At 52.4% G+C, this 12,199-nt stretch overlaps 5 protein-coding genes across 5 annotated transcripts; 1 reads left to right on the top strand and 4 right to left on the bottom strand.

Moving 5' to 3' along the window:
* Window positions 1-9: 9 nt before the first annotated feature.
* PV07_11413 (uncharacterized protein) lies at window positions 10-1,905 on the bottom strand. Its single transcript, XM_016398847.1, has 3 exons — window positions 1,586-1,905; window positions 1,347-1,487; window positions 10-1,291 (listed from the first exon to the last, which is right to left on the bottom strand). Exons 1-3 carry the CDS (start codon window positions 1,653-1,655, stop codon window positions 345-347), a joined length of 1,158 nt encoding a protein of 385 aa, XP_016243409.1. The 5' UTR covers window positions 1,656-1,905; the 3' UTR covers window positions 10-344.
* A 404-nt stretch (window positions 1,906-2,309) lies between these two features.
* On the bottom strand, window positions 2,310-3,196 carry PV07_11412 (uncharacterized protein; the record flags this gene model as incomplete). The annotated part of the gene is made up of 4 exons (XM_016398846.1): window positions 2,310-2,535; window positions 2,603-2,806; window positions 2,875-3,024; window positions 3,078-3,196. 4 exons carry the CDS (start codon window positions 3,194-3,196, stop codon window positions 2,310-2,312), a joined length of 699 nt encoding a protein of 232 aa, XP_016243408.1.
* Window positions 3,197-3,862: 666 nt separating this feature from the next.
* Window positions 3,863-5,978, bottom strand: PV07_11411 (uncharacterized protein; the record flags this gene model as incomplete). The annotated part of the gene is made up of 6 exons (XM_016398845.1): window positions 3,863-4,656; window positions 4,705-5,027; window positions 5,080-5,177; window positions 5,236-5,490; window positions 5,548-5,672; window positions 5,720-5,978. 6 exons carry the CDS (start codon window positions 5,976-5,978, stop codon window positions 3,863-3,865), a joined length of 1,854 nt encoding a protein of 617 aa, XP_016243407.1.
* An 872-nt stretch (window positions 5,979-6,850) lies between these two features.
* PV07_11410 (uncharacterized protein) lies at window positions 6,851-8,782 on the top strand. Its single transcript, XM_016398844.1, has one exon. It carries the CDS (start codon window positions 7,052-7,054, stop codon window positions 7,523-7,525), a length of 474 nt encoding a protein of 157 aa, XP_016243406.1. The 5' UTR covers window positions 6,851-7,051; the 3' UTR covers window positions 7,526-8,782.
* Window positions 8,479-10,986, bottom strand: PV07_11409 (uncharacterized protein). Its single transcript, XM_016398843.1, has 3 exons — window positions 10,397-10,986; window positions 9,211-10,341; window positions 8,479-9,153 (listed from the first exon to the last, which is right to left on the bottom strand). Exons 1-3 carry the CDS (start codon window positions 10,895-10,897, stop codon window positions 8,941-8,943), a joined length of 1,845 nt encoding a protein of 614 aa, XP_016243405.1. The 5' UTR covers window positions 10,898-10,986; the 3' UTR covers window positions 8,479-8,940.
* Between the last annotated feature and the right edge of the window lie 1,213 nt (window positions 10,987-12,199).

Raw genomic sequence — 12,199 nt, 5'->3', positions numbered from 1 at the left:
TGCTAGTGTGCTTCAGTTGTTTTTGTATTATTATCCCTGCGGTCGTCCCCCTGTCTATCTCTCTACTTTGTTGTTTGTCTTTCAGAAAGGCGTTGCTTTGGTTGCCCTCAAGACAAATAACGCTGCAGTTTGTTGTCAGACAGGAGACCTCAAACCACATCGTTACGGTCACGGGCAGATTTCAGAGCACCTTTGACAAATCGGAGTGAGCTCCTCACCGGTCTTGGCCAGTGAGTGGTGAGATTTGGGGCTTTCTATTAACGGCCTGCTTTAACGTATGTTGTGATCATCACTTCGTATAGTCATGTCAAATTCCGTGCAACTCTGTAATCTCAGAAGAATCTTCATCTCGCGGCCTTTGCTGAATCTTTCCGCCTGTGTTTGGTGAGCACATTCTTCGTGGGGCTGCGGCTTCTCTTTGAAACTTCTTCGTGAGACGAAGGTGGTCTCGAGATGTGATCTCTTCGCGAGTGCTGGGATTGTTCTTGCACGGGTTCGTGAGGGTTGTGGTTCACAATATTGTCAACTTTCATGACCCATCGCATCCTTCCTGTCACTTCCGTCATCTCGTCCAGCTTCTGAGTCAATGCTTGGTCGTTGTTGCTCGCAGCCTCGCGAAGGTCGGAGATGGCGGCGTCCACTTCATGTCTGTAAGCCTTGAAATTCGTCGTCAATCTCTTTGTCAGTTCTTCGAGCTGGGCAATGGTCTGCCGTTGCTGCTCGGCGATGATCTCTAATTTCTTTTGCTTCTCCAAATCATCCTGCTGTCGCCGTAGAAGGATGTCAAAACTGCTCTTAATCTTTTCCAAGCCACTTTGGTGTCGATCGTAATCCACCTTCCGACAGGCGACCACGGTTTCGTATTCTACCTCTTTCTGAACAGCGAGAGCCTTTGCCTGGCTGGCTTGGTCTCTCCAAATCTCCTCATTAGAAGCTGCGGCTGCTGCTTGGGCTTCTGCAGCTGCAGTCTTCAATTTCTCTTTCCTTAGCTCTTCCCGCAGCTCTTCGACTTGTCTCTCCCTCCGTGTGAGCTGCCGAAGATTCGCTTCATGAGATTGCTCATAGTTGCTCGTCCGATCTTGCAGCGATTGGTTTCGTGTCTTCAAGGTCTCATTCTCTTTCTCTGCTTCCTCAAGTCGCATCTTGAGCAGTTGTTTCTCGCGTCGTAACCGGTCAATGTCTCCTTGAAGACGCTCAATTACTCTGCCTGATTTCCCAGTGCCGGCGTGACCAATTGCCGAAGACCAGGGCACGGATTCGGAGGAGGGCGAGGACTCGGAAGACGACAAAACTATTTCTTGGTCAACGAAAGGGATGGCAGAAAACGACAAGGGGAACAGCGGTACCTGAACGCATCATGGAGGCACTGGATACTCGACCCGAGGCAGGGCGCACCCCATCTGGCTGACTCTGCTCCTTGAGCGCTCCATTCACTTCGGGCATAATCGATGTCGTATTCACATCAGAAAATGCGGGTGACGATGCCCCTGATGGAAAGGTTGAGTCAGCGTGGTTCAGGGACTGTCGAGTAGCTCGACGCTGAGAGTCGAATTTGACCAAGTACAAGGTACAGGTGGCTACATACCCAGACTATTGTCCAGCCCTTCGTTTATTGGAGTTGCGGAACTTCTTGAAAGACGTGACTTCCTCCTCATGACACGCCCTCATTCGTCAACTGCGATCTCACAATTGGTAGAAGGCGGGCCTAGAGAATTCGAAGCGAATGTGACGACGATGGCGACTGCGATGGACGCTTCCGGACTTGGGGTGCAGGTGCAGGTGAATGTTGCATGGACTCGCGCGACCACAGAAAGATAGAAGATCTCTCATATATCAGCGAAAGATGCAGACCGAGAGAGACTCCTTTCCCGGATTTGAGATGATGGCATTATTATTTGTTTGAGATCAGCCGTTTGGGTCGGTGGAGATGGGCCGGGTCAGCAACGCCCGGCAAGTTCGGGGGAGCCTAGCAGCCTAGCAGCCGGGGGGACGTGTTGACAGGCAAACCCGGTCCTCCCACGCGTTGGCGACCGCGCCTAACAAATGAGATGTGGCGCCCTCCAACCGTCCCTCATGCCCTGTCTCTTCTCTAAGCCCTTTTTAGGGACGAGGTGCTTTAGAGATTAAGGCTAATGCCAGGGGTAAAACAATAGACTGGTCCAAAAATCCAGTGACGCACTGTCAAAAACAAAAATTTCGGAAAGTGGTAGATCAAGATAGATTTCACGTATTTTCCAACCAAACGCCTTGCTCTAGTGGCCGCGCAAATTTCCTCAGCCCAAGAAGAAACTACACGAGGGTTTTTCTGATCAACTCAAGAACATGACTGCGGCAAAAACCCCTAGCACCAATGCAGCCGAGCTGCCCAGCTGCCCAGCGGCCCCAGCGTCTGGCACACTTGTCGTGGCCGCCGCCGTAGGCGCAGCCGACGTGGAGCTCGGTAGGCCTTCACTGCTGGACGAGGAAGAGGAGGTCATATGTTGGGTCACAGCGGGAATCATGCTCGTACTCGAGGTGGACGACAGGGTTGCAGGGCTAGATGTGAGATGTAACTCAGCCTCCTTGGACTCCAACAAGCGAGGCAGTTGGATTGCGAACCCACCTGAAAGTCATATTGCCTGCAGTTGTAGTGGTATTTCCAAACGAAGCGATTGCAGTGCTTGTGGTGCTGATCAAGCTTGCGGTGGCATTGGTCGCGGTCGTTGTTGTGTATGAGATCGTCGACGTACCACTTCCTCCCGCGATCGAGAACAAGCCGCTGTAGTTGATCGAGTCCTGTCCCTGCGTAATCTGGAGTGCGTAATCTCTGCAATTGGCGCCCATTAGAAGGTTGGACTTGTGTGATGCGGGTGGGTATGTGAGGAAACCACATACGACGCAGTCGCCAAACTCTGCGAGACATTCCAGACAAAGAAATCCTCGGTCACGCCATCTGCCAGCGTCGCGATCGTCTTGAGATCATTCGGGTCTCCCTCTCGCAGCGTGATTGTGACGGGTGAACCGTCTCCGCCAGCCCAAGAAATACTGATCAGCACGTTATTTTTCCCACTCTCTTTGCAGAACTGCAGTGTACGCACTTATAGGATTGCCCGGCAACTACCAAGGCAGGGACAGAGGTGAATGCGATTCTTGCTTGTGCAAGAGCATGGGTAAAGAGCGACGTGCTCAACAAGAGCAGCTTCCCCGAGAGCCTCATTCTTGTGGAGATCGACGGTAGGATTGAGGGTTGAGCTCGAACAGTAAGGATCTGCACTCGTAGCTTCGATCGGCAGGACTCGCAGAAGGACTGTCAAGTACAAATGTCAAGTACAAATGTCAAGTGACGGACATAGAAACGAAAGAATCAAAAAACGAATGGATGGCAGTCTCAAACACGCCTTTCGGAAGAGGTATCTCCAAAGAACAACTCGAAGCAAAGAATCGCCAGAAGAGTACCAGAAGTAAATCAGCAAATCAGCCCCATTGCTCTGCCTAGAAATTTCCTTGCTTCTGTGAAGAAAAAGCCGAGATCACGAACAAGCCCACATCGACATCTATTTGCACAGGGACGCGCAGAGCCAATAATAGCCGACAGTGGCACCTGGCAAGGCTAGCCAGTTTGAAACTGGGTCAATCTTGATGGTCCACCGTGCAATTTCAAGCGACTCCGCTTCTCCAGACGAAAGACCGAAACACAATGCCCAAGAGGCCAGGTCAAGAGAACCGCAACAGAAGACATAAGCCAACCGTCCACCCTAGCTAATCCGCGAAGAGGTGCTTTGTGCAGTGAGTGAGTGGGAGACATGAATTGAAACACTCATCGACATGGAGGCTGCAGCAAGTTGGATAAACACGGCTGTCGCATGGCAACCTACAGCCGTATTCAGAACTTGTCCTGTACATGTGGACGCGGAGCGCCGCATGGTTTCCCCTCCGTGACAGAACCGATCCATTGCACTGCTCCGTACACCGGGAAAGAGTCTTTCGTGTTACGAGGAACCACAGGCCGCGTGAAGACTGATATGGAAAGTCCAGAAAGTGCTGATATCGGTACTTCCTCCCCAGCCGGAGTTCGAGCTTTCCAATTCAAAGCATGTCGAAGTAAGGGTGTAACCGACCGTGGCGAGAGATCTCGAAGGACGCCTCTCGACACACCCACTGCCAATGTGTGGGTCATTGAGATCTCGCCGCGCACTTGTCCTTCAGGAAATCCGTTGGGATGGAGCATCGTGACATTGGCGGGATTGAATTGCGCATAGGTGCCGATGAGGTTCGGAGCGGCGGGCCAAGCGGACACCTCATCCGGAGCATCGCCCATGAAGAAGTCAATGCAGAAACTCGTGTTGAGCGGGAACCGATCAACAAGCACGGTGATCGACCACTGCCTGTTGAGGTTGTTAACACGGAGCTGCTTCGCCAAATCAAGCGACACATGACCGAAACTCTCGGCTATACTCGAGGATCTTCGCCTAGTCTTTCTCGTTGAGCTGCTGATTGTGTTGTTTGATGAAGGGTTGTAGAGCGCATTGACTGCAGTTCGGACGTTGTTCCTTAGCTCATCTGGACTCATCTCCCAGTCTAGCAGTTCCGGATAACTGTAGCCGAATGTCTTCGTACTGCGAACGTCGTTGGAGGTAAACATCGTGCTGCCACCGTCAGAATGAAAGGGCGCCAAAGCTAGGATGTGTTAGTTTCCACAACTTCTGCCGTTTGGGTGACACCAACCGGTTGTTCCCGAATCGACAAACCCAACATTCTCGTAGTACGATCCATATGCATTCACAGTCGGCTCGATGTAGCTGTCCGGATACAGCGTTTGCCACATGGCAAACATACGATCAACGTTGGCGTGATGCAGCCAAAAGACAGGATCGAAGCCCGCAACTTCTGGAAATTGCATGTGGCCATACCCTCCAACGCTGTTGTGTATGCTATTGTGGATGGACTCGATATTATTCGCAGTAAGCCATTGACCGCCAGGCCAGGTGCATGAGAATGCTGTGTAATTCGCCACAGACGTGAACATTTGATATGTCAATGATTGGATGCTGGAACACCGTGCGTCAACGCTTGCCAGCACTGGGGAGGGGATGGACTCACGCAGGAGCATTGGCCTGCAACGCCGCAGTGGCTGCGCTTTGATTGCTAGACTTTGTGTCTGGACTCCACCAGCGCACTGTCTCCGGAAAGTTGGCCATCTATGTACGTCACAGTCAGTAAATGGTCAAAGATTCAAAGAGAGTGGGCAGACCACACCGGATCGGAAAGCGGAAATCCATTGCCTGTGGCATTAGACTGAAAGACATAGCTGTAGAGAGGATTGTTCACTGTTTGTTGCCCATTCGGAGTATTGATGGAGATCTGAGGCTCCGAAACCACGTCAGGCAACGCTGGATAAACAGCCCAGTCCCAGTAAGGAACCCGTAAAGCGAGGGCCGCACTCGAATATTCATCATGTTGATCGTCGGGATAGTCGCTAGCAATGTCTTGGGCATGTTGCCAGATCAATTGCTGTAGAGGGCTGTGGTCAGCGATACCGCAACGAACGACACAGAGGTTGCGAGTTACCTCAAACAGTGCCACATAAGGTCGGTGCCAGGTTGGAAATGGAGTTGCTGCGTGCGTGCAAAATCCTGGGTAGCTACCAGTGCCCGAGACGCCGTCCCACGGGATTCGAGGGAAGCCATGGATTCCTGCCACTGGTAAGCATCTGTGCAATCCATGACTGGCATTCAATGACCTGAGACTTGGAAGTAAGACAGCTCTTCTGACTGCTCAAGACTTTGGAGAACGATCAGGGCGAGGATGAACAAATCAAAGGCCGGACCAGAGTTGGCAAAGTCATGGATCTCGTATCTCAGAGGTCTTGCTCCTGTAGTTGAATTGACGCCTCCCAGTGCACCAGTGATCTGGAAAGCGACCAAACAATCACACAGTGACAGAACCAAGAGGAGAAGCGGCGTAAAGTGCTCTTTGCAGCGGAAGAAGGGGGAAAACATGGTCAGGAGTAGTCAGGACGAGAGGATGTGACGAAGACAAAAGAGTCACTTTGTTGGGCGACCATTCTTTCATCAAGCAACATATGTACTGGGATCTGAACCACCGCCCCAGGTCTCCCGCACACCCCAAGGGACTCAAACGTAAGGAGATTGTTTGTTAGACATGCAAATTGCCAGTCTCTGGGACCGCACACCGATGCGCTGGGCCCGGTGGCTCGGGCAGGTGCATCCGTTGCCTCCAGTCGCATTGTAACAGTGGTGCAAACACCGTGGGTAGAGTCCATGTTCGAACGGGTGCCATCCACGATGCGCAACATAGTCAACGCAATTCCATCTGAGACAGCCTGCGACCTCGGTTCTACACGCGATCTGGATGCTGCCGTCGACAAGGAAGACGCGCAGGTAGACGACGGTATATACACAGCAAACGTCCACTATTCCTGGTCCAAGCCCCTTCCTGCAACACCGTTCCACAATGTTCTTCCGAGATAGTGAACCCCGGCGGATTCGGTGCGACGGGCATTCTGCTGGTGATACTGACTAGGGCAGCTGCTGGAGGCAAACAAGGAGGCATGCTCTTGAGAAGGGTGCGGTGCAAACCACTCCCTGCAGGGTCTACCTGTCGTATTCTGGGATTTTGCACCCATTTCAAGTATGACAGAGCATTGCAAACCAGACTCGAGATGATGTAGGTACGTGCCACATAAGGCCACAAGAGAAAAGAGATGGAAGTCCGGGATGCAAGGAAGCTGAAAGGCTCCTCACCTCGTCTGGCTCCGGTGACGAGCGGCTTGGCCCGCACGCAGAGCGCAGAGCCACCGAGCCACATCGTCATCCCTGTTCCGCAGGTTCCTTTCTTCGGCTGGCGCGGAGTCGCGGCTCCTCGAAGGTCCTCGCAGGCAGAGGGAAAAAAATTATATCGCGCGTTTGTCAATAAAGAATTGGCTTTCACCTTTGTTGCCTCTCATTTCGCTTTGCTCTTCTCTGTTTGACAAGCCTCACCCCACAGAAGCAGAGCTCAGAACGTCATTATCGCAGGAACAGTCGACGCTCCGTTTGTTTAGCCGTCCGCCATGGTTGAATATACTCCTCCACCAGCGGACCTGTCGCGCCTCAACCCTATTCAGCGGTACATGCAGAAGGGCCAACTCGACAAACAAGACTATGTGTACCTATTTCTCATCGTCCTCGTCTATTTCGTGGCCAGACCTAAGATCGAAGAATTCTTCAAGTGGTGGATGAGCCCAAAGGAGCTGCAAGAAGGCGAACAGGCCCGAACAGCATACATGCAAAAGGCAAAAGTTGGACCAAACGTGATACGCGGAATCGAGTCCAGGAGTCTGGAGACGATACCTGAAGTCTCTACCGATACTACCACTGGCACCAATGTGGATAAGAACGGCAAGGTGATCAACCGGAAGACAAAGGAGAAGTCGGGAACAGACAAGTTGTTAGACTGGGAAGACGAGCCAGAGAGAAAACCCGCGGAGGGAGACAAGTCAGATGTTGTTGCGTGGCTCGACAAATGGTCAAACGAAGAATCATGACAAGTCTCGAGTTGTCGTCCTTGCATCGACTCGATGCTGAGGGAGAGCTCGACATACTTCAGATGTGAGGTACACAGCATGTGTCAGCAGAGGCATTCGACCCATGGGCAGACATCGACTAGTCTCACTCATCTTGAGCGCAGGCATCGGCAGGTGTCAGGCTGGACGACAGGGATCCATGACGATTGACGGTTTGGAGGCCAGAGGTTGGACGTCCTCCTTGAACTTGCGTTACTCGAGAAGCTGCCAAGATGACCAGATGCATCTTGATCCATGGCTCAGAGCATGGCAGGCCTGTCCAGTCATTTATGCTTGGGCAGATGGTGACGCCCTGATGTGCCATTTAACTTGATGGCTATTTGTGGAGGTGCCTTGGACATAGAACAAACATGGCTGCGGAATCCTCACAGTCAAATCCTTCTTCGACCCGAACCCCGTTTGTTGTTCGAGTCCTTCCCAGCCCTATGAACACTGCAGCTCTCGTCTGCAGAACCGCTTTGCTTCTGTCAGTTCGGTTGCTGGAGAAAGGCTTGCTTGACAACCACAGAACATTCCGAGATGCATGCCGGATGGAAGTGGAACGCACAACAAATCTGTCACTCCGTATTCGACAACGTGGATTAGCCAACAGGTGTTGCGCAAAGCGACGCTACGTCAAGGTCACCCGTGGTGTGTAGTATAAGGCTTAGGGCCCGGAACTCTCAATTACATGGACCCCGTCTTCCTCGCCATTCACAGAGTGTACACGAAAGGCGGCATCTTCGACTCGACATACGATTGTTGAGAACTCTGTACCATGCTATGGGACACGGACAGTCCAAGGGCAAGCTCCAGCTAAGATAAGAAGAGGAAAGAGAGGCGCCCGGATAGCGAGTTGCAAAGAAGTTTACTAGATACCGACCGCTGCCAAGACAAGACAAGACAAGGCTGCTGGTCCCCTGAAGCGGGTGGTGGGCAGGCTGGAAGCTCGTCGTCGACTTTGATGAGATGATTAACGCTGGTCCTCTCTCGCACCTCGTTTCTTTTCAGTATACTATTATGCGAGCTCTTTGTCTTCTGCAACCTTATATACCTTCTCTCGCCTGACTTCCGGGCCTCGAAGACTGCATAGTCCTGGGCGCAAATCCGCACCTGCTATGTCCACGAATTGAGAGAATGATGCAGTGGTATATTGGCTGTGTCGAGAACCTGCAAGGGAACCCTGGCACCCTGTCCCAAGCTCCTTGCCAGCGTCCCAGAGGAACGGAGGCTTCTCTGACCTTCACTTCCGTTGATGTGACCAGGGACACCTGTAGAATGATCGGTCTCCAAGACGAGTTTAGTATGGTCGTCCTGAGCATCATCGACAATATTAGCGTAGAATCGGTGAAAATGTGTAAAAGTACAAAAAGCTGGCCCCCCAGCACACGCCCCGCTCAAGGATCTCTCTCATCCAGTAACAGAGGTTCTGTTTCCGGATTATGTGCCTGATTACCTGTCACGGCGGCACCTAGGCGAGCTCGGAGCCCAGACAGCTTTGGAGGACGCGGAAGCTCTGGGTATTTCCCATATAGGAAGACCAAGCCCACGAAGCCGAGTCCCAAGACCACGCAGCCGAAGATCAAGAAGAAGATTGACCAGACCGCGAGCTAGGCAGAGTTAGTATTGAAGACGTCAAGGTAGGACGGTGGGGGAGGGGGGCTTACAGAAGGCGAAGGCGTTTTCACGATCGCCGAGTATGCCATGACAGCATTCGTGGCGTCCAGCGCCGCGATCCGTACGTAGCCATGGTCCTTGCGAAGTGTAAAGCTCGTCTCGAACCCGTCACGCTTCAGTTCTTGGATGGTCACGAACTCGTGGTCCTTGGCCTCCACCGCCTTGGCCGTCTCTAATCTCCACCCCGTCACCTCGGTGGCTCCATTCCAACTCACGTAGACTTTCCCGCGCTTCACCTTCACATCCGGCGCCGTCTTGGGCCTCCCCACCCACGGTTTCTTGAAGACGCGGTACGATTTCACGAATCCGAAGTCGATGATCTCAAAGATGAGGTGGGGCGCGAAGTGGGCGCTGCAGAGCACCTTGCCCTCCGCCGAGTACTCGACGAAGGTTGGCGAGTTGCCAAATCCGACGAGCACGTTGCCGCTTTCCGGCACCACTTGCACCGAGCCCTGGGACACGTTGAGGATCTTGTCTGGGTGGACGAATGCCTGCAGCAGGGTGGCAGTCATCTCCTCCATGTCGAGTCGGATCAGCATGCCCTTGCTGTGTTTGGACGGGCTGTGAAAGACGTTGTTGGCGTGGTTGTCAAAGAGCGAGATCGTGTTGTTGCCCTGCCATGTCACATGGTGTTGCCAGGCGAAATTGGTGGCGCCGTTCAGATCTTTAAAGCCGTTGTTCTTGCCGCCCAGTTGCCACAGGATGTCGCCTGTCTTCGAGCTGATGCACACGACGGCATGCATGTAGCGGGCGGAGATGAGGTAGTCGCCTGAGTCGGTTTTGTCGACACTGTTAATGTGGAAAAAATCAAACGCGTCCTTTTTGGATTTCCCATGTCCATCCTTACGTGAAGGACTGCTGTATACGTCCTTCATGCGGATGTGATCAGTGGCTCGCCATTCGAAAAGCAGATCGCCCGTCTCGATGTCGATCTCTTGGAACAGACCATCCTGAATCCAGCAGCTCTTGCCCAACCCCAACTCCGTACAGTCCGCTTTGTGTTTATGGTATATCGTTATGAGAGCAGTGCCTTGTGGAGTGATGCGAAATTCATGAGAGTCTCCTTTGAGACCAGCACCCTTCGGGTGTACCCGATAAGCGACCTCGTAAGAAGAGTTAAGCTAAAGCCGTCAGTAATGTATTTCGCGAACACAGAAGAAGGGGGTTAAACCATACCAGCACATATGACTTTTTGGAATGCTTTGAGTGACTAGTCTTCTTCTTCTTCGTCCAAAATGTCAAGTAGTCCTGGCCCTTGTATTCCTGCACGTTCAAGTTCATGGCCTGTTCAAACTGATTGTTCTCCATCCAGACCAAGTTGCCCCTCGCGTCCAGAATAACTGGGCCTCGTGCTGCGCCAGCTACCAAGGGGCCCCTTGGCGTGAGGAGGAGGAGATTCCCAGAGTCGCACCGGGAATCCCATTGTGTTATCCTGGGCGCGGGTGGCTCAAAGTCGACAGAGTGGAAATGCTGACGGGGATAGATGCCACGAAAGCCCAGGTCGTAGGCATTGAACGAGAATGCAGCCACCCAGGGTATGGGGAGAGCTGCGAAGTATAGAAGGGAGCGCATGATAAGATAATCGTGGAAGCATGATAAGATGATCGGTGAGGCATGATTAGATTGTTGAGGTGTTATAAGAATGACAGTGAACAGGAAAACCAGCCAACAGATCATCAGAGACCGACAAATTGATGTCTGGAGTTAGCCGGAACACTCGGAACCTACATAAGCCTCGCTTGTCTACTCGCTATGGGCCATCGTGGCATGGCGGCAGGGCGAGATAAAGCCTTGTGTTGTTGACAATCTCGATCCACAAACAACGTCCACAGCACCCCAGACTTGCCATCACAACCGCGAGTCTTCGTAACATCATAGCTTCTAGGATGCACTGAAGAGCTTGCAATGGATGGGTGAATGCTTGATGCTCTTGCTCGGGATCAACCAGGGAACCCACTCAGCTTGTATGATGGGCTGGGCCTCATTCTTGTCGCACAGTCAGGCAAGTAAGTGGCTTACTCGAAATTGTATCTTTGCGGAAATACCACGTACCGACATCCGTGGAAGATTATGACAGGCCAGATATGGGGCCGGGGCACGTGCTCAGACACTGCGATGCTGTTCAGGGTAAAGCTCAGCTAAGCAAAACCAAGCAAGCCCAAGCTACACCGAGCAACAACTGGTCAACCACGTCGAACTTTAATGCTCTTTGGTTCTGAACCAATGGAGGAGGGATCGCCGAGCCCATAAATGTCGTGATCCGTACAGGACGAGCGTATTAGTAGTAGCAGTGATAGAGCTATGCGCCCCTTGTCGCCCGCTAGAAAGCGACGGGGCTTGACTGGGGACTTGACAGAGGTCTTTTGGAGCCCGAGTTCCGAGAAGCGTAGGTGATTGGTAAGTTTCTTTGCCTTGCCACTTGACTTGGCTGGGTAATAGGTAGGAGTAGCGCTGAAAATTATGCAACTGCATTTTGTGCGACGTTGATCTGTGAGGCCAGCTGTTGTGCTAAGGGGGCGGTATGGCTTCGGCAATGATAAGATGCCACACCGACGCGCTAACGGCTAAGCGACGTTTCGGGCCTTATGCCTTGGCATGCTCGTATATCGGGAACTCGGGTACCTTAGATGCCTTGAAAAGAACAAACTGCTTACCTGGGAAGGCATCTGGTGGAGAACAGGAGCCCCTGATGTGGTAGAGAAGGGACTTTCGGTAGTGACGCCAAAAGGCGACGGCAAATTGATGACATGTATTAAAGTGTCGAGGAAAGACGGAAGAGAGCGGTCGAAAACGGCCGCCGCACCCAGTCTTCGACCGTGCCCGAACCTGGTAGGGCGCTCATGAAGCGCACGCGGATTCTTCGATGGCGATTTCATTTGTATACCTGTACAAGAGGAATACTCCGTACTTTGTAGGGACTGCGAACTGCTGCAACATGAAGTCGTCCCTGCGGAAAATCAAATTTCCATTTCCGAGTTC

Source organism: Cladophialophora immunda (genome assembly GCF_000835495.1).
Source record: "Cladophialophora immunda strain CBS 83496 unplaced genomic scaffold supercont1.7, whole genome shotgun sequence".
In the NCBI taxonomy this organism is placed as follows: domain Eukaryota; kingdom Fungi; phylum Ascomycota; class Eurotiomycetes; order Chaetothyriales; family Herpotrichiellaceae; genus Cladophialophora; species Cladophialophora immunda.
The sequence above is the reverse complement of the archived record's forward strand: the minus strand, read 5'-3'. Positions and strand labels throughout refer to the sequence as shown.